The 26,858-nt window shown below is 41.9% G+C and overlaps 1 protein-coding gene across 4 annotated transcripts in view; it reads right to left on the bottom strand.

The window, feature by feature from the left end:
• PHACTR2 (phosphatase and actin regulator 2) overlaps positions 1 to 26,858 on the bottom strand; it is a 124,204-nt gene that overhangs the window by 80,168 nt on the left and 17,178 nt on the right. Inside the window, exon 1 of one of the 4 annotated variants that reach the window (XM_052679393.1) lies at positions 19,220 to 19,356. The exons of the other annotated variants lie outside the window; for them this stretch is intronic. Coding sequence (XP_052535353.1) covers positions 19,220 to 19,232 — 13 coding nt within the window. The 5' untranslated portion in view covers positions 19,233 to 19,356. Of the gene's footprint in view, positions 1 to 19,219; positions 19,357 to 26,858 lie in introns of those variants that run through there. 4 annotated transcript variants of the gene reach the window in all.

Genomic DNA, 26,858 nt, shown 5'->3' with positions numbered 1-26,858 from the left:
GTGGAGAACTGGAGGATCACTGATCAGCATGGCTATTACACACCTATCTTTCTTTCATGCCTTCAACACCTCTACTTGCTCTTACTGGCTTCAGTGACAATTGAGAAAAAAATTATTTTCAGAAAAGCTGAGTGTTTGGCACAATAGTTTCCTTCATTCCACTTAATTCAATGAGATTTTGAAATGAATTTAAACATGTTGCAGGATTATAATTAGCCCTGAAGGGCAAGAGACCACAGGGGACCAGTTCTTTCCCTTTAAATAGGCAGCTGTAAAGGCACAATCTTAAACAATATCCCGAACACCAGCAACGTTTGAAAGCTGGCCCTGTGCCTGATTAACAGCCAGGAGTTGGAATAATCTCTGCCTTTGTTGAATCAATGTCATTCCCTACAATGCTAGTTTACTTCAGACATTTCTAGGCCAAAAATACAACTTTCAGCCTTCGGTTTTATTTCCCCCTTTTTTCTACTACTACAAAAAATATGATTCTTTTTTTCCCCTACAGGGAAAATGTATTTTTTTTCCACTCTCCCATGACTCAAAAACATCTGAAGGATTCTTCCTCCGAGCTTAAGAAAAAGAGGGGGAGAAACTTCACCTTTTGGCAAAGATGCAGAATGGAAATTTTTGACTCAAAACAGGATTTAAAAAAAAAAAAATAATTATAAGAAGCATGTGAAAACAAGGGGTTATAATGGAAACTATTTTCATAGCCAGCTCTAAAGTAAGCACTTCTGTTCCAGAGACACATGGTACTGATGCAAACATTGATTTGATGCCAAAATCCCTAGCATATTAGTGGAATCCGGAAGCGCTGCAATATTAAATACACCTCAAAATATATGTCAGACATCTCCGTGTGCCTGGTCCACTTTGCACAGCATGACGCTTTATGCTTAATTCATCAGTGGCTAGCAGGCCAGCAGCAGGGCTTTTCGCCTTTCCAGGGTTGGGATCTTCCCTGAATGGTCTTCTGCAAGTCAGGGCTTACTATTCCCACTTTGCAAATACTGAACTCATATCTACTTTCCATGTGCAGCACTCATACAGTGTATTTTGTTGCGGTGTTTGAGCACCCCACACCGGTCCAAAGGAAGTACTATTATCCCCAAGGTCAGATTTCTGCATTTCATCAGGAGTGCTGTGGGGAGAAGTGCTGAAAGCACTGCCAGCTTGTGTCAGATCTGGGGACAGATCTGCTCCCCAGCACAGGCTGGGCCACCCAGATGATATTCAGAACAAAAATCTGTCTCAACCTCACTTACTCAGGGGTGTCTGGCAGGCTACAGAAGCAATGAGGAGGTATGGTGCTCAGCTGCATTTCCTTACTGGCAAACTCTGCTGGCTGCTGTCTGTCTGCTTACTTCAGCTGCCACAAGGCATGTAACCTGGCCCTGGCTAGTTTTCTTCTGTGGCCACCACGAGAAAGTCCCTTTTGCACCTACTGCAATTGCAGTCATGGCAATTGGCCTGCATCCTTACTGATTGATTAGAAAAACCCGCAAAAGGAAGAAGGGCTCTAATCAGCATAAAATTAATCTTCTGCTTTTGTGCTGCCCAGTGATAAGTGTATTTTTTTAAACGGTGGATCTGTGGCTTTTGCTCAAAGTCCCTGCCTTGCAGTGAAGTGCCAACGGTGATGGGAATCTTCCCCAGCAGGGATCTTGCAGAGCATGCAGAGGTACCTGAACACATGCAGAGCACTGATCCAGGCTGGTTCTCCTCTGCCAGGCTCAGTGCAAGCTCCCCACCTCTTGGTCTTCTAAATCAGCCACCATTTTTCAGGATCTTCAGCAGTTCTCCTAATTGCTTGTAGTTTGTTGATAGATTTTACCTAACAGCCTCTTCTCAAGCCACGCTTGATGTTGGGAGATGCTTCCACACTGCTGAATGAATGACTGTGACAGGGAGGGTTACAATGGCCCAGACTTTGTACCTTTTCCCAATGGGATGTGAGGGAACACTGCTCTGGTAACTTGGCAGAATCTCCCTGGAAAAGGCTTTCTATTCCTAATGAGGCAGAAAGCCTGGTGAGCTTTGCCTAAAAAAAAGGCAAATCTCAGCTCCCCTATGCATAGAATCATAGAATCTTTAGTTTTGGGAGATTCTTAAAGGTCGTCTAGTCTAACTCCCCTGCAATGAACAGGGACACATACAACAAGATCAGGTTACTCAGAGCCTTATCCAGTCTGACCTTGAACATCTTTAGGGACGGGGCATCCACCACCTCTCTAAGCAACATGCTCCAGTGCATCACCACACTTAAAAGCTTCTCTGTTATGTTCAATCTAGATCTCTTTTAGTTTGAAACCAATTCCCCTTGTTCTATCACCACAGACCCTGCTAAAAAGTGTCCCCATCTTTCCTGTAGCTCCCCTTTAGATACTGAAAGCTTGCTATCAGGTCACCTTGCATCCTCCTCTTCTCCATGCTGAACAGCCCCAGCTCTCTCAGCCTGTCCTTGTAAGAGACATGTTCCATTGCTTGGATCATTTTTTGTGGCCCTCCTCTGGACACATTCTAACAGATCCATGTCTCTCCTGTACTACATATCTGGATGCAGTACTCAGATGAGGTCTCAGCAGTGCAGAATAGAGGGATATGGCCCCACTTCTTTTGCTGCAGTCCATGATACAGTCGGTGTTCTGGGCTGCAAGGACACATTGCTGGCTTGTGTCCAGTTTGCTATCCACCAGTACTCCCCCGTCCTTTTCAGCAGGGACATTTGGTGTCTATGTGCTGATTGTTTAAACCAAGTGTAAACCTGTAAGTCTGATTTTGCTTTTTCAATTGTCATGCATTGTTTGTTTGCGTGTTGGTGGCCAGGGAAACCAGTGTGCTTTAATTTGCCAGCCCTGAGGTTTCTTGTGCTGATCCAGACTGTTTTTAGCTCAGGTTCATTCAGTTACAAAGCCCACACAGAAAGAAACTAAACAATTACATGAGATGGGAATGTTACATGGTTCTAGTGGAAAGTGCTTTTACTAAGACTAAACATCAATATTACCCTTTTTTTTTTTACTACCTGCTTAATACAGCAGATCATTAATGCAGCACATTTTAGTTAGTTAAAATGAACAAATTTCATTAAATTAAAATTCAGAGCCATTAAAACCAGATGGGATACGGGGAGAAAAATTGCAGAGACTTTAGAGCTAATGTAAATGTAATATTGTTGTTTTCAGCTCCAATGCAATTAAATAGGGCTGACAGAAGCTTTCACAAAAAAAAAGTGCAGGAAGAAAATCTGCCTGTAAGGAAAATCAATTTAAAAGAAATTGTACTTCAGATATTTTCATGGTTCTGTGGCTCGCTGAATTACATTCCTGCATAGAAGCTGCAATGCTGGTGTGGGAGAGCTAGCACTGAGATCTTTACTGGTGTGTTACTTACTGGGAGAAAAATGACTTAATTTACAGTGCTTACTGAAGGCAAGTGAGTGCCTAAAAAAGTTAACCCAGGCAGTCTCATTCCCAAAGGAAGAAAATACACGTTTTCAAGAGTACAGACTGCCTGGGGAGCATTCACTGCCTCCTCTGCAGTTCCCAGTGTCCTTGGGGCCAGGCTGTGAGTGCCCTCCTAAACACAGATGGGTGCAAGGCACAGACTTGGGCCATGAGAGAGCTGTGCCTTGGGTGCTGCCAACAGCTCTGGCAGAATCACAGAATCATCTAGCTTGGGAAAGGTCTTCAGGGTCACCAGACTCAATAGGGCCACCAAACCCAACCATCAACCTGACCTTCTGAGTCCCATCACTAAGCCGTGTCCCTGTTGCCACATCCACATGTCTCTTAAATGCCTTCAGGGGTAGGCATTCCACTACTTCCCTGCACAGCCCATTCCGATGCTCAAACAGGCTCTCTATGAAAAAATTCTTCCTGAAGTCCAATGTAAACCTCTTCAGTGCAACTTGAAACCCTTTCCTCATGTCCTATCACTTGTGACCTGAGAAAAGAGACCAGGCTTACTGACTGCAGCACAGTTACATTTAGCTGTGGGGTTTGATCAACAAAATCCAGCTTGGGATTAAGCTCCAATGCTTTCTGTAAAGTCCCTGGACCAGTGCTGTCTATATAGGGCTTTCCTGTCACTGGGGCATGTGATGATCAACCCCTTAGTTTATTGCTCTGAAAAATGTTAGGAAGAAAAGAGAGAAAGAAAAAAAAGTAAGATACCTAAGATCACTCCATTTCTTTTTAAAAACAGTTGCTGTGTATCACACTAAATAGATGTTTTTGATCAAAATAGCAAGTGAAAGTCTATATAAAATCTTGCCTAACCATATGATATATCGGGGGGAGGGAGGGAGAATGGTAGGGGGGTGAGTTCCCAAGCCCACATCCCACTCATTTGAACTCCTAAAATACAACACAAGATGTCAGAGTCTTCGTTTTCTCACGAACTCCACAGCAAGTATGAAACTCAACCTTGATTCATATACAGTGATAAAAGCCAGAGCCTGCAAATTTATGAATGTAGCTGGCAGCCATTAAGTGCATTATGTGGAGGTCAGGCTGATGGTCCCTTTTTGTTTATTCCTCTTATTTAATGATCCATCGCTGGAGATATGCCAAAAACTTTCAGAGTGTTTTACAACTTATTTATATGACTGAGAAGTGTGTACTGTTCTTTCCATCCTCATTATCCTGGCATGCTGAAAATAAACTGGAGTGCAGAACTGGCATCTGAGGAAAACACAGAGGGCGTGGGGTTTCTTTTTAATATGAGCTGAGAAGATGCTTGTCACTTTCTGAAGCAGCCTTTTGAGTGACAAAACAGGGCTACCTTCATTTTGTGCAGCCAAATTCCACAAAAGTCAAATATCTCAGCACGCTCTGTAGCATCTGGCTGCAGGCAGATTTCAAGATATGGTGTGGTTATGGTTTCACCACACTGTCACGGTTCAGGTATGCAGATTTACCTTTGCTTAGTGACTGCTAGCTCCATGCCTTACAAGAAAGACCTTGTCTATGGATATGGGATGGATAATCTAATTGTTATATTTACATAATAAACAATTTTGCTTAGGCCTGCTATATCTGTGAATAGATAAGCTAAACTAATACGAGTCACTTGAATGTTGATGCAGGAGAAAAGGTACACATTTTCTACTGCAGCTAGCAATGCTGAAACACTGTGCCCAGATGTTTGTGTTACAACATCCTGTTATTCCTAGCAAATGTTTATAGGTCTGAATAAGAGTTCCAACAGAAAGGGCTGGTGTCATTCAGACCCATGGACTGGAAAAGTGTGAAAAATATTGCAGAGATCTGTTTACTAACCTGATAGAGAGAAAATTAAGTATTTGAATGTTGAGGTATTTTGTTATGAAACCAGCCATTGAAGAAATTCTGGTGCAGGCAGCTCATAGGAATCTGGCATTTATGATGTGATAACGTTTATCATATGATAAATAATTGTCCCTGCAAGTTGAAGTAACTTAATCCACAGTTCAAGCAATGAATTTTTGGTTCATGTAAGTTATCTATTAATACTGGGTCACTAATGGACATATCACCTTATTAAGAAAAGATCATACCCTCTACAAAGTTACTTTAGACTTGTCTGTCGATTTTCACATTGAACACCATTGTCTGACAGCTAAGCTTTCAAAGTGCTGTGACATTTTGCACCTCCCATGTTATTGCTCACTAGAATCTGAGCCAGCCTAGATGACAAAAGAAAACGTGACAACCAAGGAAATAAAACATTTACATGAATGTGTTTTTAGTCTAAAAGCTTGTTACTGAATTGCCAAAACGAAACCTGAACGTCACTCAGTGCATCCTTGGTGCTGCACCAGTGAAGTCACTGGAGCGTATTTCAGTGACAGTGAGTTTTATACCTGATCCATCAGAGAAGTAGCAGACAATTTGTGACACTTCCATAAGCATGCAGAGCTCATTCTTTCCCTTCCTGGCACTTTCAGCTTCTGCTGCTGGCCAAAGCCAGACAAGGGGATCCTGCTGCATGGGGCACCTTCTGAGGACCAGATGCATTCTATTAACTCTTCCTCACCTCCAAAAACAAACTTGAGTTTCCTATAATTCATAGACTTTTTAATTCTGTTGATAAGATGCCTATAACCTGCAGTATGCTGCATACACACACAAAAAATCATATCCCTGTTACAATGACAATCGAACCTTCATGAAAATTCCACTCTCAACATCAGATTATGCTTTTCTAGGGAAGAGATCTATGTATGTAATAGCCAAATTACAAAAATATTTGAGAAGAAAGCAAGTGCCACCGTTCCCTAGGTATAAAATTCATTCTTTCCAGGAAGTTTTTGAGTTTTGAGGGTTACAGCAAAATTTCTTGAGCTCTATCTTATCTAATTTGCCCTTTTGTGTATTTTTGATCAGCCTTTTGAAAGCTGACACAGTTTCTTATATTAGAATTCAGTCTAAGCAACCGGAACACTTTTCATGCTTCACCACTCACTGGTTATTAGTGTAATCTGCAGGAAGCAACATAACAATAGAGCATTGTTTCTGAATGCGAGCAAAAGGTTAGAACAACAGCCTACGCTCAGACTTGGCTTCTTGACTCCTCTTCCCTTTGAGATGAAGAAAGAAAACGTGTGTAGTAATTCTGAGGCTATTTCCATGGTGCTCGAAGTCTTTCATACAGCTTTCCACAGGCCAGAAGAGAGAAAGATATAGCAGCACTCTTGCCCTGGAAGCACTGTGTAGCTGAAACTGTAAGAACTATGGGTGCTTACCAGCTGTGAGGTAAGGCAAACCTCTGGCTTCCTGACAGTGCAATACTTGAGTATCTCCCAGCACCCACCAGACAGATCTGCTACAGTCATAACCTCAAAGCTACCAGGATAGCTGTGTGAGAAATTATTCCCTCTCAAAGAAGTGTAGCTAGACCCACAGATGCTTGGTTTCACAGTCCTCAGCCCTTTCTTTTACCCCTGCCTAACCACAGGGGCACCAGAATTACCTATATAGTGAAGCTTTCCTCCTCGATACTAAAATGTCCATTTAGGGGATCCACCACAGCTGCCTGAACCACAGTAGTGCCTTATTAGCACCTGCACCACTGGATAAATGGTATCCAATCCCTTTAACACTGTTGCAGAGAGCAGCCTGAAGACTGCATTTCTTGAGGAGACTGTCTGCTTTCAGTTGATACTGCAAAAAAGTACTACCAAAAGAATGGAAGTTTGGGGGAAAAAGCCTATCATTAATGAATCTTATCCTCTCTTGTAAGGGTCTCCTTCCCCTAGATAGTGCAGTGACAGGGAATGAGGTGCCCTGTTCTTTAGGTATGAACCTGACAAGGGGTGCCTCATGGCTTTGGATTCTTGGGTGACAAACAGGGAAGGGTGCCATAATCATTAACGGACATGAACATTTCTCCTGACATTCTTTGGAAAAATAAAATTTAATTAAATTCTTTCTCATCAGAGCAGAAAAGAAAACTATACCATCCATGTAGAACAACAGTACCAGATCAAAGAAGTGGTTCCTCACAGTGCAAAGAGCAGCACCAGCAATTTGTCTCCCAAGCTGCTAGACTCAGGAAGTGAGCCCTTCCTACTGGGCAAAATAGCAAAGTGATTTTTATCCATGGCCCTCACTGCAGCCCTGTATGTGTTCCTACTGCACTGCCAGGCTGACAGCGACCCTGAGAAATGAGTACATTACCCGATTTCAGACACTGGAAAAACTCCAAAATCTGCCCTCCATTGGAGCAAGTGGTGATAATTGGTTTAATTGGTTCTGGCTTACACCCATCAGCCCCACTTGATAGTACTTAGGCATAAAAATAACATGAGTTAATGTGTTGCACAGGAACCCAGGCCACTGCTGGCTCTGTGATAATGAGAAAGAATTGAGCATCTTTCATTTAACTACACATGCACTGAGAGACACTGTAATGGGCATTATTTCAAGAAGCCTTTCTCATGCTGAGGAGGTAGCCAAGACTCGTATGTCTCAGCATTACCATACTGTTGTGTCCAACAGCCAGCAATTAAGGCAGATGTGGGTAGCTCTGCTGGAAACGGGGGCTTTATTAAAACTGGAAGGAGGAATTATGAGCTTTGATTAGGAAGCATCCTTCCTGAGGCCTTCTAATACTTCCACCCTTTTTAGCAGTCCACTAGCTGTAACTTCTGAAATATTGTTTTTCCTCTGAAGGTCATCAACAGTTACCTTTAGTCTAATCTGAATCAGCCATTACCAGTATTTATATACATATATGTGTCACCATTCCTGACAATGTACATCTACAGATAGATCTTGGTGATATTTAGTCACAGATGGGAATGAAGAGGTCTGAACTAATGATTTGTGGTAAGAAACAGTATTGAGATAGTTTTTGTTGTTGATTTGTTTGTTTTTGCTTTTTGCAGTATTATTAAATTTGCAGAGATGCAAAGAGATTTTAGGGTGAGATGCAAAGAAAGTTCAGAGTATTAAGAAATTTGTTTTGGTTAGTCTTTCACAGTGACATCAATTTCTGAGTTATGAGGCTTTCCTGCATCTTCTCAAGATTTGCATGTTTCAAACAAGATGTGGGACACCAGAAGTTACAGCTTCCCAGGAGCTCAAACCGGAGTCAGACACTTTCAGTGTTGCAAATACATTTTTACATTTTAAGAGTTTGTTAGCTCTCTGGGACACAGCTCATCAGCCGACCATGTGCTCCCAACTTAATAACATGTATTATGCAAGTACCTTTCAAAATCACTGCTCTCAATGCTGAGCCTCTCAATCTGTAACTATGACCTAATTATTTCCCACACTGATTGTATAGCTTTTCATCTGTCCATATTGAATGCATTGGTTTCTCACCTAAAAATAGTTTTATTTTTTCTTGCCAGTCATTGCTAGTAGCAGCACACAGAACAGAGCAGAGAACCAGTTCTTGCTGGATGCCTCTTGAATCACACCAATCATGTGATTCCTCCTAAAATACATTTGTATTCTGAAGCCTAGCATTTAGGTACTCATTTGATACATAACATACTGATTGTATATCATGTTAGCATCTACATGGCAGACCAAAACCAAACAACTCAACGCAACAAGCTAGCTGTATGATAGAATTTCCCCAAACCTGTTTTTCCTAAAACCCATGTTAATGGGAGTTATTTGTATTCAATCCTTTCATTTTTTCTGGCTCAGTCCCTGTATCATCTGTTCCATGTTTTTGCTCAGGATGGATGTCAGACTCACCAGCTAATGATTACCAGTGTACTTCACTTACTGCTTTTAAAAAACGCTATAACAGATTAATAATCATTTGTTTAAAAGCACACAGCTCTCTCACAAAGGTGATGAGATCTGCCTTTGGTAACACTTTCCCAGCCAATGCTATATATGAACATGTCTTGCAGCAGATTAGGACCTTCCCACTTTCCTGCTTGCATTCCTCCTACACATACAGGAAAGGTCCATCTAGCCCATCTCCAACAGTGGCCCTAAGCAATGCTGGCTTTCCACAGGCTCTGCATGTTGGCTAAGCATCAGCCTTGCAGGTTACTGCCTTGTTTTGCTTGGGAAGCAGTTTTGTTCCCATCCATTTGCAGTGCCTTCTGTACTACACAGAGCACAGGATACAGCTATGTGCAGATATGGCAAAGAGATATCTTGTTCTACAAATGAACAAGGAGCAGTTTGATTTAAAGTAGTGGTCACTAAAATTGGAGGAAAGAATTAGGAGCAAAGTGGACATGCTTTTTAAAGATGGCAAAATCTTGGACTATTCATCTTTATCAGCAAAATCCAAATTAACCTAGGAGACCACATCCCAGCTGTGGGAAGTAGCTTGGTATCAGCTAGGAAGAACATTCAGTTTCTGTGTGTTCATGTCGAGTCAAACATGATAAGAAAGGTGATGAGAAAGTCACACAATGTGTGAAAATATTCTCTGCTTTTTCTCTCTGCTGAAAAGAAGCCCAGTTGCCACAAGTAAGTTTTCTCTTACAAAATTTGTTCACTCTTTGTTTTAAGAAACCAGATCAGTCACTCAGTTCCATCTGCACTGTGCTGAGAAGTTTATTTTCGCTGCTTTCTTAGGAAAGCTGTCTTTCAAAACAGTGACAACACTTTTCTCCATTGGCAATCTGACCTACTACTCGAGGTGCTCTTTACTGACCTGAAAAAAATCTGAAAGGCAAAGCAAAGCAAAGGAGATCACAGAGAAGAGACAACGATGCCACAAACTCATGATTCACCACTGGTCACGGGAATGATGCTTACACCAGGTGAACCTGGTGTCCACCTCAAAGGCAGTCATTTGAAATGGCCACACACCTTCTCTGAATCCAGAAAAGGTGCACAGACTAACATTTGGGAGTCACCTGCACTAATGGATAAATAAAGCTGAATTTGCTGTCAAGCTTTTAAATGTAAACCAGAAAATAAAAAGAAAAGGAAAAAGAAAGAAAAAAAAAAAAAAAAAAAAGCAACAAGAATATCTAGCTGTGATTGCACAAAGCAACCAGGGAGCAACCAGGGAGCTTATCTCAGATCAATCTTACCTCAGCTGAGTTTTTCATGTCACTGAAATAGTAAGCCATTGCGTCAGGTAGCCAACAGCATCACAATGGGTAACAGGATGCAGCCTTTACCAACGCAAGCACAGCAGTACTAACGTAACAGAAAAACACTACTCTCAAAAAAAGTTCTTTTAAACAACAGCCATGCAGCCTGCCCCCTCAATGCAGTGCCATATCATTAGCTTATTCACCCATGGTGAAGATAAAAAGAGCAATGCAGGCAGCCAACAGAGAGAGGAAGAGGTCCCATTACAACCTCTTATTGCTCTGTGGAAGAAGGGAACATTTTTAGGTAGGAAGGTGGGAAGGATGCAGGCTATTTTTGCTCCTAAAATAAGATTCTAAACTGAGTTGAGCAGTCTGCCTACTTTGCCAATATAATCCCTGACCACTCAGCAGGCAAGTTTCCCGAGCTGCAAGATGAAGGAATGTGCACAGCGCCTACAGAACACGAGAGGCTGCAGAGGTGACAGGAATGTATGAACATCCAGAGCTCTGCATACAACTACTGTGATATGCATGTTGAAGTCTCAGTACTCAGAACTAAAACAATGAATGTTAATAGACACTGCATTATTTTGAAGTGGAGGACAATAAAACATTTCAGTGTTCATCACCCTCAGATATTGCTGGCATTGCAAAGTAAATTACTCACCTTGATAGACTCCAAAATCTTGCCCAAGGGTTCACCACAGTTAATTTGGCCTTATGGCCCCCATGTGTAGGCAAGAATGTATTTTTTTCTCATTATCTACATGGTCTAACCTTACTAATGACCACAACGCTTTCAAGGAACACTACACAAACTTCTCCTCCTTCTGACAGGTTGTGGCACCTCCAAAGCGGTGAGCAAGATGGAGTTGTGCCGGGACTGATTACTCTGTGGGTTTGGATTAATGCCTGCTGGAGAAAAGGCACTGTGCAGTTTAAGCACACCAGTGTGCTTGGAGTTCGCTATAGAAGCTTGGGCCCTGACACAGGGCATGCACAGTCTTTGTGATGTACTGAAGGAAACAGAGATAGTGCTGTGCTCTGTAGAAAAAGTAGGAAATCTGGGCTTTGCTATTGACGACACCCATTCCACCCCTAAGGCTCAAACCATTCTTGCTCCTGAATTCTGTGATGCTTTACCCACAGGGAGAGCAAAGCACTGGCACAGGCTGCCCAGAGAAGTTGTGGTGCCCCATTCCTGGTGGCTCTCAAGGCCAGGTTGGATGGGCTCTGGGCAGCCTGAGCTGGAGGGGGACAGCCCTGCCCATAGCAGGGGTTGGGGATGGGTGGATTTTAAGATGCCTTCTAACCCAAATCATTCTGAGATTCTATGATTTTGTTATTTCTGAAGCCACACATGCCAAAGTAAGCAGACACTTCTACCTCCTGCAGGCACCACTCAGAGCCTTCAGTTGCAGAGTAGGAAATGCACATACATGCCTTACAGAGGCCCTATCATGCACTGCAATCGCTGTGCTAAGTAACATAAACTAAGGAAGGTAAAAATTACATTTGGCAACCAGCCCATACTGTGCTCTAATTATTTCTTAATATCCCAATGTAAGGGCAGCATATTGGCCCCATTTTTAAATTGTCTGGCACTTGCAAGTTTGTGTCATAGAATTAACGTTAAACAGTTTTCAGATCCTTTATTAAAAACTGCTGATTGTGTACTGCCTGACAAAACAGAATGTCTCCATTGGAATAATGATTTATTGTAAATACGGGAGTATTAAGGCTGACTATTCTGGGTATTAAAAATGCATGGAAAAAATCCATTTAAAAAGTGTTATGTGAGCTGTCAAAATTTATCAGTTTAATGTCTTCGTCATTTGCATTTCTTTTTAAAATGCCGAGTGAAATTAGACCTTATCTCACCACTAGGAGTTGCCAAATTTCATTTGAAATTAAAACAGAATCATGTGTCATGATAGTTATTTTAATAATATCACATAACAAAAACAGAAACAGAAAAGAGAAGAAAAAGGAGACATAAGTACTGCAGCAACAATCAAAGGAGCTAAGATGTATATGCTATTTTTACAGTAATCACGTGCAAGAACTCTATAGGCTTCCTGCATTAACAGACCATTTCCTCTGGCAATAAGGCCACAGCAAAGCACAGCACCGCTGGACTGTGCTCCAAATGCTAACAAGCAGCCCTCCAGCAACATGCATTTTTTGCTGCTTTGAAACAGCCATGCTGTCTTTCATGTGGTTCCAATGCAAGTCTCCATCACTAAATACCCCTCATTTTTTGGACCTCCTCAAGCACCAGTGAGAAAGACAGAAGGGACTTGTGAATCACCAGCAGCTGCAGAGGGGACAAATCCATCCCAGCTTTGGTTCCTGTGGCAGTGCCAGCTGCCATCACATTTGTGTCTGAGTTACATTCTGCAAGGCCTTTGCTAACACAGGTCACACCAGAGCTGAGAAGCTTACTGTTACAAGTGTCTCCTACTGCATCTGCCTCCCTGTAGAGACATGGAATACTCTTTATGACTCTCCTGGTACTATTCAGAAATGCATTTTAAAACATTTTAGCATTTAATGAGTTGCGAACTGCAAACAGTAATTTTTGATAATCATATTAAAGGAATATTGGTGCTGAGCAAATGAAGAATAAGTAAATATTTGTCCTGGACAGTTCAGCTTCTCCTGGTCCTTTTGCCTTATTTAAAAACTGGTTCTGAATGGGAACCTGATCCTGCCCTCAAATCCGTTGCTTCAGCCACATGTTCCCAGAAACTCAGATATTCATTGCCTGGGTGGAGTTTGTTTCTTCCAGGACACAAGCAGCTGACCATATCCAAAGCCATCACTCTTTACTGCCTGAGAGAAGCCCCAACACTGGTACCACTGCCCTGTGGCATTCTTGGGGAGAACACTTTTATACTGATTTCTACTGGTGTCTCCAGTATCCCTTCTGGTGCCAAGCTGTGCACACAACCAAGCCCACAGTGCTCCTTGGGCATGGGATAGTAAATGGGATGACCCCCAGCCCACTGCCACTCAGCAGCACTAGTGGGAGCCTCTTGCACAGCTCCGTCCCCCGCCCCGCAGGTCTGCCAGATTCCCCCTGCCATAGGAGTGACTGGAGTGCCATGGGGCTGCTTCACTCAGAACTGCTTTTGCCTGCCAGGGAAGGTTGCTAGGAAGTCTTACAGTCCTAAGCTACTTATTTTTATCCAGTTATACTTCGGGAGGAGGTCTCATAAACATTTTATGTGAAAATATTAAAAACAGTTAAATAATGAGAGGGGAACACAGAAAAAGACGTTTTGGTAAAATTCCACCCAGTCTACGCTTAGAGCCCAAAGCAATACCCCTGCAAGGCACTCCATAATTAAGAATCAAATTTCCAAAAAGATTCATGGAGAGAGACAGTGAACGATGATTAAACAGCAGCAGAGAGGGTCCTTATTATCAGCCACCTGCTCTTCAGTCACATGGTGCTACTTTTCCCCTCGTGGATAACTTCAGGCCCATCAATTTGATGTCTTTAGAGCCCTCGGAGCCCAGGCTGCTTTTCTCTGAGTGATTTGTGCCAGCGCCTCTTAACACAACCTTTCCCCTCCCAATTACTTCCTTGTGCCCTTAAAAGGATTGGCTCCTGCAGCAATGGTCTGGTGGTTGCTACAAGCCTGTCAGGAAACACTGCCTGCATAATATGGGTTTCTATGACCGTACACAATGCTTCCTTCTTCACAGTAACAATTCAGAGCTCAGAAGGAGGAGTTTAAAAAGCATTTTGCCACAATCAGCAGATGTAAATACAACGTATATACCTGATGGGCTGATGATTGCTAATTTATTTATTTTGTCAGAAAACAAAGTTAGAGCCTAATAGAAAATAGAATCTGCATTACACTGTTTCTCCAAACCATCTGGATGAAGTTCATGGCGCTTCTTCAAAAGATGTGGTGTGGAAACTGGAATAGATGCTGAAATATGCTGTGTGCAATGCAACCACAGTATTTCTATCTAAAAGGTTACCCGAGAGTCATTCTAGGTAGCATGAGGGAACCATTACTAAGTTAGAAGATGCACCATCATTTTGATCCTGCACATCATTTGTTTGCTTCTGGTGTAAGTTACTACAGACTACTCCAGACTCACTGGAACAGGTTGCCCAAGGAGTTGTGGATGCCCCGTCCCTGGCGCATAGCAGTGGGGTTGAAACTTGATGATCATTGTGGCCCTTTTCAATCCAAGCCATTCTATCATTCTATGACTTACTCAGAGGCTACTTGTATACGGACTTGAAAGCAAGTTGGGAACAGCAGTCTCACAGGGAAGTTTAGTGCTGATGGAAAATGTTTATAAATGCACTCTCCCAGCTTCTGGGTAAAGGAGCATGTGTCGTGAGTATTACTCTAAAATTATGTCAGGAAAAAAGTCAACTTTCTAGGAGATGGTGACCTGTGACATACTACAGCATCTGCCTCAGAGGCCATGAGTACAGACAGGAAACAAATAAAGATATACAGCGTAGAATAAAAAAAGATGATTTCTGCTGTGTATTTCATTGTCCAGGTTCAGCCATTTTGTGACCTATAGAAAACAGCACACAAACCCAATAAAAGTTAACGTGGCACCACTGATAACCACGTTTTGCAAAGACAATGAGTGAACTCATACCAAAGTGTGGGATGGAGAGAAAGGAGATGCTGTTGTCCTTTCGAAAAGGAAATGCTGCTGGAATTTGGAGTTGTCATTCTGCTACTGGAAAACCTGCAGTTACACTGACACTATTTCCATTACAAGTGTTGTTTTTTTCCCCCAATAGGTTTCCAAATTAGATAGGGAAGAATAGGGACAACTCAGCCAAGCTTAAGCCATAGGTGGCCAAAGTGTTTAATACCGCTCTATGGGCAACAAATGAACCTTACAACATGCTATGAGACTTGGGTAGGCTAATTCTGCACACAGACAAACTGGGCTGTTGTAAGGTGTCTCAGCTTGCTCTTCTAACTGTTTATCTCCCTTTCATTTTATTAAGGTGTGCACCGTTTGCCTGAAATACACGTAAGAGACTACAAGGTATCTTTAAAATCAAATTCTTTACCAATGTTCAATCTTGCCAGTCCTATATTTAAAGGATGCCAAATAAGTTATTTTGACTTACTGAAAGACAAAAGTGATGTATTAGTTGAAAAGCAAAGGACTTAGCAAACAGCTTCCTGTGTCTCCTAGCCTTCCTGTGACATGTGTCTTCGGGCAAAAGAAGGCTAAGCTAACATGTGCTATTCACCCTGTCCCACCACAACTAAGCATAGGCTATGGGCAACTCTACTCTACTGGTGAGAGAAGTTCACTGGGCTGCTGGATGTCTGAATATGTAACATATATGTATATAAGAGTTTGAATATACAAGACTTCTGGTTCCTTTAAAATAGATTATTTACTGGGAGGCCCAGCCATAGGGCAGAAATAATTCAGGGTAACAACTAACGACAGCTAGCTCTTTACTGCTATAATAATATTCCAAGTACAAAGAAGCCACATAAACCCCAAGGAAGATGAAACAAGGCCTCTTGGTTTAGCTTGAATGCTGTGGTGTGTCTCCCCCTGTCAAAATCCCTGCCCTGGCACCTCTATATGGTTATGGACATGAGACTTGCCCACTTCAAGGTGAGATGCAGGACAAGAGCTCTTGGGGGAGGGAATAGCGCTGACCCCCCCCCTCCTGACAGGAAATCCCCCAAAAAGTATCGCTTGTGAACAGATCTGTTTCAGCAGCTCCTCTTTTCCTGCCGCACAAGTTCCTTGCCACTTTTATATTCTCTTTCATTCCCATGAGTTATATCCAGCCCTCTCTTTGTGTTTTAAAGTGAGTGTTATTGTACCAGTGCTGCCTTCGGCCACAGGCCTGGGCCAATCTTGCATGGTGGGATGCAAACCTTCCCCCCCCCCCCCCCAGTGCCAGGCAGCCTCACAGCTGAATACCTGCAGCCAAACTGTCAGGAACAACCGCTGCCAAGACAGGCCAAAAAACACTGCCAGAACTGCCCTGACACACCATGCAGGCAGTGATGAATATTTTATTGTTATTCCAGAAAAAGCTTTTAAAGGAACACACGAGACAACAATGTTGTGGGGCTGTCTCAGTGGCACAGATTAAAAATACGTGATCTAGCTTTTAAATGAAGGGAGTCTCTAAATGAAAACACGGTTTCTTGAAACCATGGACCCAAACAGCTGACCTATTAGCAACACTGATCTTTTTAGATAACAGTTCTGGACAGAAAAAAGGCTTTGATGATGGCACAGAACACGAGCCATGATATTTCTGCTATGCAGAGGAGGAGATGGAGTTTTGCCCAACAATTATCCACAGTCTGACTTGGAAAGTCTCTTTGGCAGCACGAAGAATGTAATAACAAAGGCCTGATTCACCAACAGTGATAACCAAATTGTTATTTCTAACACTCAGCAGCTCAAACTCATAGCTGAGCTAGGGCTGTGGTTCTGTGCTGCCAGAAATAGCATCTCTTTAAGAAGAATCCAGGCAGGTATCCAGTTGGTATACATTAGCATGTTTACATTTTCAATTGGCCAACTACTGCTGAACAAACTAATGAGGCAGACAGTCTTACGGCTCCAGATATCCCAGTTTTATCCTTGATCTGTTTGATCACCAGCTGATGAGTGCCCAGATTTTAGCATAAGACATTCAAAAGTGCACTCACATCCCTGTGAAATTCAGGGGGCACAGCCAGATCCTCAGGGGTGCCTGCTGAGCACTCCCCATGCTGGCATCTGGCTCTGACTGGTTTCTATTAGGGGTCAAGTACCCTAAAAATTTCTTTGCAGATGCTTTGGGAACAGATCAGCCTTCTCACTGAGTCTTATTTGCAGCAGCTGTTGGATATTCTTAACTGGTCCTCAAATCTCCTTCCACTATTTCAGCAGAGCTCTACTGTATATAAATGGTTATTTAAAAAAAAAAAAAAAAGCAGAGCATCAGTCACTGCTTCTGCATGATAGAAAAACCAAACATCTGGAAACTTCAGGAAATTGGTCATATAAGAGGCTTTGAATTTAGTTGGTAAAGTTGTACAGAGAGCAAAGCTTACTTATTCTAACTTCCAAATTTCACAGATCGCAAGAAAACCAGATCATTCCTAAGGCAAAAATATATATATACATAAACACAGAGGAAAATCTGTTTCTATGGTTTTCAGATACCAGCTTCCCTGTGCACCCCCCAAAAAACTGGTCTTTGAAATGAATGTGACTCATTCTGGAGCAGATTCTTATAGCTGGATTAAAGTAATAGCTCTGTCAAGACTTCAATAGCATTAGTTGCTGATGCTGGAGAGTTTAAAAACCAGAAGGGTTTAGCTGCTCAGAGCATCTCTTGCCCACAGGCACTCCATGCTGGAGGAGTCCTTTTCCTCCAACTGGAAAATTCTGCCTCGTCACAGAATATCAAGCACACGCCATTACCATTTATTAGGTTAAGTCCTCTCAAAAGATTGCACCAAGCACAAAAAGTATTTATAATCTTACTTATTTCATAGAAATGTTCATCATACTAAGAGCAGGGCAGCTTCTAAGCTCGCAGGTACCAGCAATGTAATCTTCCATGACACCAACATTTTAGTTTCTGGAAAAAGTGGGTGTTTTTTTGGTCTTGAATTTTATATAAATATGAGCAAGAGTTTGTTTGTCATAGAAGTTGATGACAATACACCTGAGATGAAATTGACCTGGACAGCCTAGCAAGCACAAGCAAGAGTTTTGCTTGAATTATATGAAAAATAATAATAAAACCACAAAAATAAGCTTTCCTTAAAACGTCATCTCTGAAATCTACCACAATTTTTTTTTCCCCATACATTATGGAGGTGAACATCACTTTGAAGGTTAACATCAGACAAATCTGATGATTTGAGAATGTTTCAAAGGGCACTGAGTGTGCTGTAAATTCTATATCCCACTATGAATTGTACTTGTCTCAATAAATAAGCGTGACGCTGAAATGTTCCGCTTTCACAGCAGTCGAAGTTACATGCAAAATACCCATCACAGAAAGCACTTTTTGCAATGCTTTGGGATACAAGGTAATGCAGAAGGAAAATGCAGATAAAACATTTCATGACATATGCAATGCTGGTATTGTGTGCACCTCTCAGAAACCACGCAGTGCATTATTCGGCATAAAAATGCATGATCTAAAGTTGGAACATCACAGAAAACAAAAGTGCAAATGCATGCAGAATTTTATGTTCTAAATAGAAGAGAGAGGAAAGAAAAAGAATAGAAAAGCTTCAAATAAAACTGCAGATACAAGAAATGCATTACCCACTTTTGGTTAGCTCCAGCAGTTACCTCCACACACCTATTGCAATCTGTGAAAGATATTTTCCTACTTGACGCTGTACATTTTCCCTTCCTTTCACGTTTCCTGCATAAAGCTTCCGAAACTAAACTGAAAACCTTGAAAAGGCAGATCCTGCATTACAGTTTTGGCTCATATTTCAAGGAAACACCGACTTAAAACAGAAAAGCTGACTGTCAAAGGGTTAAAAACTTAAGTGTGTCACATTTTACACATAGAAATTCGCTCTAATAAAGGACATTGAAATGGAAGGAGCCTCAAAGGCTAAAGAAACACATCTCCTGCAGCAAGTGAGACAGGAGACAAACGAACCCCGTAGCCTCGCTAAGAAGGAAGATCTGTTTTATTTCACTTACCAGCATTATCCATTTTCTCTCCTCAGCATTCAAAAAACGGAGTTATCCAGAAAAGCAGCCGGCACAGTCTCCCTCTCGCTAATGAAGCTGGCTGCCCTTCTCCTGGTTATTAGACCTTGCTGGCAGTCAGAGCATACTTCATGCACTGACTGCAGTAGACATCACCAGGAAATTTATATCTCCAAGGATGACAAACAGCCATTAGCTCCATTATAGGCTGATTAAGATTGTGTGAGCCTATCAAGTAGATACTTAAATTCCCCAGGGTTTTACCTCTTCGGGGAGAAAACAAAAGAACTCCAAGCCTATAATACTGAATGTATGTTTCTGAAAAGTAAAAGGAACATTAATGAGGATGTATTTAATGAGAAAGGAGGCAAAACTTTAAATAAAAAAGGGGTATGATTACAAAGCAAGGGGCTATGATTTTTCAGTGACGCAACAGAAAAGTTTTAAGGAAATAAAGGGAAAGGAACCTACGGCTGAGAAGCGTTAGGTTAGAGCACAATCTGCAGCCCTCAGCTTTGGCTGTGCTTTAAATCCTACAAGTTCTGCACCTGATGTTCCCTGCTGTCTGTGAGAAACACAGCAGATGCCAATTATGAATTGTCTCGAGGCATCCATGGTTATACTTTCATAGCTAAATATAAGGAAAGAGTGAAAAGTAACAACAGGGCTTTACTTCTTTCAGTGTTAAAGTAACAGCACGCTGAGTGCTGCAGAGACAAGGCTCAATGAAATCTGAATGACACATGCTGAGATTAACGGATATTGCTTCTAAACTTTTGATACCATGCAGGTCTCTGATGCATAGAATTTTACCGCATAGAAATAAACAAAACCAGAATAGACTTCTAAACATTTCTCCTCCCTGCACTTTGAGAGTTTCCTCCCTATAAATTAACATAAAAATAATTTCTTTCTTGGCAGTAGAGAATGAAGGGAAGCATTACCTGGAAGGTACCAGGAAATGTGTGTTCCAGTCCCATTTTGCCATTGATGTTATATGTAACCCAAAGCAGAGCATTTTGTGCTACAATGTTTGCTCAGCAGTGAAAGGGAGACCATCATACACTCTGAATTTGGCAAAGTACATTGGTGAAACAGAATGTCACAGAGCACAGATGCTACACAAATGTCACAGTGCCCTCACAATATTTTTCCTTCATTTAAATAATTCACTAGGTATTCCAATTCTCTCCATTGCGATGGAAAAGAAATACTTATTTTTTATCTGTAGCATATTGACATGAAACCCCTCAGACTAGAGCTGTATCACATGAACAACAAAATACATCTTCCATCACCATCTTCATCACCTCTTCACTGCCCCTCTGATCTTATTTATCCTTTTTAAATGTTCAAAGAGAAGGCAGTTGCAGCCCTGATCTATTTGCACGATAAAGTGAAGAGAATCAATGGCTGAGAGCTAAAGTCATCAGCAAGAATGGAGAATATCTAGGGCACACTGGATGTATTCCATATTATGGAAAGGGAGTGCTTGGAGGGCTAAGGAGAGAATAAAGACTAGAAATCTGTCACACTTCATATTAAGGTTCTATTTATAAATGGCTTATAAAGAGCTTATAAAAAAAAAAATAGCAGCTGTCATGAGCATGTTGCATTTACACTGTGTTTCAGATAGCTGAAACCACATCAGTGCAAGAAGTTAAAAATGACCAGTAAGGAGCTTATTTGCCTGCTTGATCGTAGATCAGTTAATAACAATTGATTAATGAGACAATGGAAGTTATCGGTTTTATGTGCATCTGATGAAATCTTGGAGCACTAATCTGGAGGAGGCAAGGTGGACACCTGATAGATGAGCCATCAGGTGTCTGCCCAGAGCGTGCCCAGTTCACAGAAGGGCAGAAGGGCATAAATGCATCTTAAATCCTAGCAAGTATGACAAAGCTTTGTGCTGGCTAAATCTAAGAGGTGTTGGTTTTGAATCCAATCTGTTTGCTTTGAGTTTCATTTGGACTACACACTTGAGTTAGCCACCGGGCAACAGTGCAGTTGGAGGAAACCAGTCCCAAGCCCGGTGGCCGGGGACAAAGATGGGTAAGATCCTGTGCCCAGGAGCCCAAGGGAGATGCAGAGCTGCACCTCCTCTGACCTAAGGCAAAAGAAGAGCTCAAGGCAGCGACTGTTTGAATGTGGCAAGCAGGTTCCAGTACCATGCATACCATGTCTGAGCCTTGTCTGCAGAGCCAATGGCCTACATGTCATCCCCACAGAGTGCTGATCTCCAGCCACAGGGAAGAGCAGATCTATGGGAGCACACCACAGCCCCTTTCCTGCCCACACACAAACTTCCTGCTGAAGAAGCCCTAGAAGATGATAGTGTGTGCCCAGGGCCCATCCTGACATGCAGTTCAGATAAAACCACAGCCTTAGGTCAGCTGAGGTTTGTGACTGTAAAGTGCTAACTAAAGTGTAGAAGTCTGAGTAGCAACAGCCTGATAAGCAGTGAGTTCAGGTGCTTCATCAGGGCTGTGTGACAAGTAATCATTTGTTAACTCTTGAAAGCTTACTATAAATGGAAAATTAATATGATATGTGACCTATATCTCTGCTGTCTGAACAGAAAATATCTCACCAGAAAGCTTCCAAAAAAAGAAAGCTTCACAAAATACGTGACATTTTTTTTTCTTGTAGGCAATTAGACTATTGCATAGGAATTAGCAATTGTGCATGATCAGATGCAGTTAATACCAGATCAAAGCCATGTCTTCCTGACTGCAGACGGGCAAAGGAAATGTACAGGTTGCAAATGATATTTAAAGGGTAAATATATGTATATTTCATACATAAACTTATCTAATCTTTAAGTACAGAACAACCACATCACAATCTATAGTTGCACGATGCCCCAACCACTCAGTCAGCTTAAGGACAGTTTGGGACAGGAATGGAAAGACCAAGTCTGAAGCAGTCCAAAGGTTTCTCTCCTCCTTCCCAAAGTCTCACAGCCCTCAACCCATTGCACAGTTTCCTTCAGCTGTGAGAAAGTCCTGCCTTACCACTCATTTCGCCCACAGGTCCAAAGACCCAGGTTCAATCCCGCTCAGCTGGGGACTTGCTGAGTGATTTTGTGCAAGCCCCTCCAGCATCGGGCCTCCTGAAGAAACGCTCTGTGCCGTGCTGCTTTGTCCCTGCACCTAACCTGTGTGGGGATAAACATACTAGAGGCAGTGTGAGACCTAATGGCACTGCATTAAAGGCCAACGAAGCAGATAACTTGGACAATCAGTGTCACCTCCTTGGGAAGAAAGCACTACATAAGCTAGAAGCACAGCTAATGACACAACCACCTAACGATCCTGTTTTTCAGTGTACCTGATGTACACAGCCTGCTGCAGTAATGACATTTTGCTCCTGGGAAAATCAATGAGGATTCACAAAGGCTCAGCAGTATGCCTAGGAAAGAAGTAAATAGAGAAAGCAGGGTAAACAGATATCTCAATGCCCAGCCATCACGAACACTGTAAGCCAACAAACCCTTGGAATCAATGCAGAGCTTCAGCTCTGGTGTTTCCGGTCATGACAAAGACACCCAAGAATACATTTAGAAAATGCAGAATCTGGCTTGGTTGGGAGTAGATTTGTCACTGCAAGGATCTGACTCGGTAAGATTCCATTCTGGGCAACATGTTTCACTTCACTTGCACTGTGTCTGTTTCTTCCCACACAGCAGCAATTGTGCAGGTGTCTCTGGGAGAAGTTATACTTGTTTTTAGACACTGTGGGTTTTTACAGTCAATGCCAACACTAAATACACATCTTCATGTGATTCTTCTGAGTACCCGCTGAGTACCAGGCCAACGACTACTGAGTATCTGGGATCTGTGGCCCCTCGAAAGGTGTTTCCTTCCAAGAAGTATCCGTCTGCATTGCTCGTGGTGGGGTAGTTCCACAATGAGAGAGAAGAACACTCCGAAGGCTGAGGAATGGACTTTGCTCAAACAGATCCCAGTCTCACAGTCGGTAATGAAGATTGCCTCTTACCACAAAAGGATGCTTTGTACAACACACCAAAACTTTTGATTATTACTCACATTCTTCAGGCCTTAGGTATATGAAAACCACCGGTCCCCTGGCACATTCTTGAAGATTGTGAGGCAAAAAGGAAAGCCTCCTGGGGAAGTGGTGAACCATATACCTGGAACACATTTTCCTGCTGAGGCCTCTCACAAAGCCTCAGCAGTAATTTCCAGCATCAGTGGCAGAAGTGTTTGCCAAACACTCTCTCCCAGACTCACATAGGTAGAAGAGTTTTAGAGCAGGATCGGGATAAGCAGAAATGCTCACTGCCTGGGAATAAGCTGCATTTTAACTTGGAAATGTTAATTTGCTACTCTAAGTGCAGAGAAAGCTTTATGCTGCTGAGAAAACAACAGGAGCCTTTTGTTCCCCAGGCGGATTTTATCCTTGAGCAGCCCAGCTAGATACAGAGTTGTGATTCTTCTCTAAAGCCACAAGGGGAGAAGTAGCACCACAAAAGCCATCAGATTTAAACTGATACAAAACAAGAAGAGAGTGGGATCCAGACAGCAACGTGTGGTCTTTGTAGGTGGGAAGTTTCACAGCACAGATGGGTTTGCAGAGGGAGCAGGAAGGGCCTTGGCACAGTGGAGCACAGTGCAGGCAGGCAAAGGCAGTGGGAGGGAAGGCAAAGACATGGGGAGGGGTAGAGAAAGAGGTTTCAGCATATCATGAAGCGAGGCACTGAGTAGGAGATACAAGCAAAGAAAGAAAAGCACCTCTAAGTGCTTCACTATTTAAGTAAATTCTAGTTTACTTCTGAATACCTACTTTTAACAAACTCACATCTAGAAAGTAGTGTGATATGAGTTTGGTTTTGGTCTTCCAGAGGCAGCAGGTATTTGTAATGAACAAGTGGAAAACCTCTGGAAAAGCAAGCACTTATTTGTTTCCTTTAGTTTTCCCACCAGTTCTGCTGTGGCATCAGGCAGCTCTGTACTCACCTGGCTGCTCATTCAGCCATGGAAACCTGCAGAGGTTTGCTTGAACCAGTTTGCTTGAACACAACACATCTGTAAGCCCTGCTGATGTGACCACAAACATGAATGCACTGTAGGGTACACGAACCCCAACCAGCCACATCTTCCACTAAATTGCAATGTGTTTGCCCTCAGAAACAAAACATGTCCTGCTATTTACTAACTGACAATGCCCCTAAAAGGAAAATGACTTGAAAAAAGCAAGTGGCTATGGAGGAACTGGGGGTGTGGTATTCTTCATTACTGTATGGCTGATTGAGCACTGGCACAGGTTGCCCTGACATGTTGCGGAGTCTTCTTCAGTGGAGATATTTAAAAGCCATTCGGACACGATCATGGGTTAATATCCCCTAGGAGACCCCACTTGAGCTGGGGCTTGTACGAGATGATCTCCAGAGGTGTCCCTTCCAACCTCAACCATTCTGTGATCTTGTGATTTACAATTGCTATCACTGCTGTTCATCCATTAATAAAACATATTGCTCACAAAAGTGAATTCTGTCGAGCATACTGAAATAACCTCTCTCCTTTTCTCTCTAAATATCACAAACAAGTGCACTGAATCATGTTGCAGTTCCTTATGTTAGAGCATGGCCTTTGCTATCCAGAGTGCTAGACTAAATTCGGGCACAGGAAAGAAGGAAAATCAGGGCAAAATACAAATTTTGACTGTAGAGTAGCAGGCTGGTATAATCCTTGGTGTTATCCAGTAATAAGAAAGAATATAAATTCTGTACACTTCTGCAAAATGCAAAATAAATTTCTGGACTCAGAGCCCATTTTATGGGCTGTGGACACACCTGAGCTAGGCAATTACAAAGCCTTTTTGTAAAATGTTCTGGCTGTGAAAATGCATGAGCATCGTTGCATGTTCTGAAACCATCATATTTGTCTAGATGCAATATTTGTGATTGGACAGATTTTACACAAAGAGACAAAAGCAAAGCTCTGGATACAAAACCAGCCAATTTTGGATCTCATTTTATCTCTGGCTTTGCCATACTGGGGCTGGTACAGCAACACCTCACTCTCAGCATTTAACAAAACGGGGATTGTTCGTATGAACATAAATGCTACAGCCTTTCAGTGTAGAAAGTGATCAAATATTTTGAGTCATAAGGAACAAAGCACCAGAGAGGTCATTTGGTCTGACACACAGTTACAGTAAGAAACAATGGTTGGAAACTGAGGATAGCAAGTTGATAGCTACCAAGTAGATACTTGAAAGCAAGTGTCTATTGCAATGGCAAATATGATTAAGCTACTAAGGCTATCAGTGGATCTTCTCTCTCTAGAGGTCATCATTTCATAATTGGTGTCTTCTGGATAACACCAATCAAACATCGGTTACTGAGATCAACAGAAAGGCAAATGAGAGTGATTTAAGGGCCTCTATCATACAAATTGGACCTAATAACCCCTCTGACATTAGCGCTATAAATCTACGTGAAAAGGCCAGTCTTCATTATTTGTGCTGAAATGAAATACTAGGCTTCTATCATTCCTTAATGACTGCACATAATAGATTTACAAAACATTTTACCCTTCTCCTTATCTCAGGATTTTAATCTTAGATTCTGCCCACCACTTTTCCCCTTTTTGTTCTGCAGATTTCTCTCTTGGAGTCTTACGTACAGTGAAAAGAGAGGGAATTTAACCTTATTCAGAAGAATAAATGTAATCTTCTTTCTGCTTTACCTTATATATGCTAATAGATAATTCACTAATGGAAAACAAATGAGACAATATATTGAGGAGCTGAGGTGAGATCCCATGCACAATGGAGCCAAGAGCAAAACTTCCATTTTAGTGGAGCCTGGACTTCATCTCTGCACATAAAACACGGTCAGGCTTGTGTCAAGGCTAGGGGAGATTCTGGGTATGTGAGTTCATTTTAAGGAGCATGAGTAAAAAACATGAAGACTTAAGCACAGAATAGAAGAGCTCATTTGAGATATATATTGACATCAAGCTTAATCCCTCTCTCCTACTCGGAGCAAAATTTAGGAAAGTGAGAACTAGACAATTATTGCTAAATGCTTTCCATCCTTAGTAGAATGATAAATTTAAGAGTGAGACAGAAATCTTCTTCCTTGCAAACTGAAAACTGACGAACTGATAGTGTGAATAGTCTGTATGTTACACACAGTACATTTCACCAGACAAACTTTGCCTCTTTGGAGGCTGGAAATTTGTAACTTTATTCATGAGACAGTAATCAGAACAAACATAAATTAAAACCAACCAGAGAAGACACTTGGCAAGATCCACTAAAGACAGCTATAATTTCAGTTCATTTCCTTCCTATCTCTTCTCCCAAGCTCCAGCTAATTATCACATCATTCTCTTGTTGATCTTTGTTGGCTTTTGTATTCCATTCTATATGTGAAAAAAAAAGAAAATCCATCAACAAGCAGTTGCCATTAAACAAAGGAGCAGTTGTGTGCTGACAGATGTTTGAATGTTTGAAAATAAGAGAACTGCAGCAGAACCCAACCATATGAAAGTGATTGAGTGGGTTTCTCTAGATGACTTTAAAAGATATCTAATTAACTATATTTAGATACAAATTGAATTTCTATACTATTGAAATATTCACTCAGAGGGTGGTG

Source organism: Tympanuchus pallidicinctus, unplaced genomic scaffold (assembly GCF_026119805.1).
Source record: "Tympanuchus pallidicinctus isolate F22 unplaced genomic scaffold, pur_lepc_1.0 scaffold1, whole genome shotgun sequence".
Taxonomy (NCBI): Eukaryota; Metazoa; Chordata; class Aves; order Galliformes; family Phasianidae; genus Tympanuchus; species Tympanuchus pallidicinctus.
Note: the sequence above shows the minus strand (reverse complement) of the source record. Positions and strands in the feature narration are given on the sequence as shown.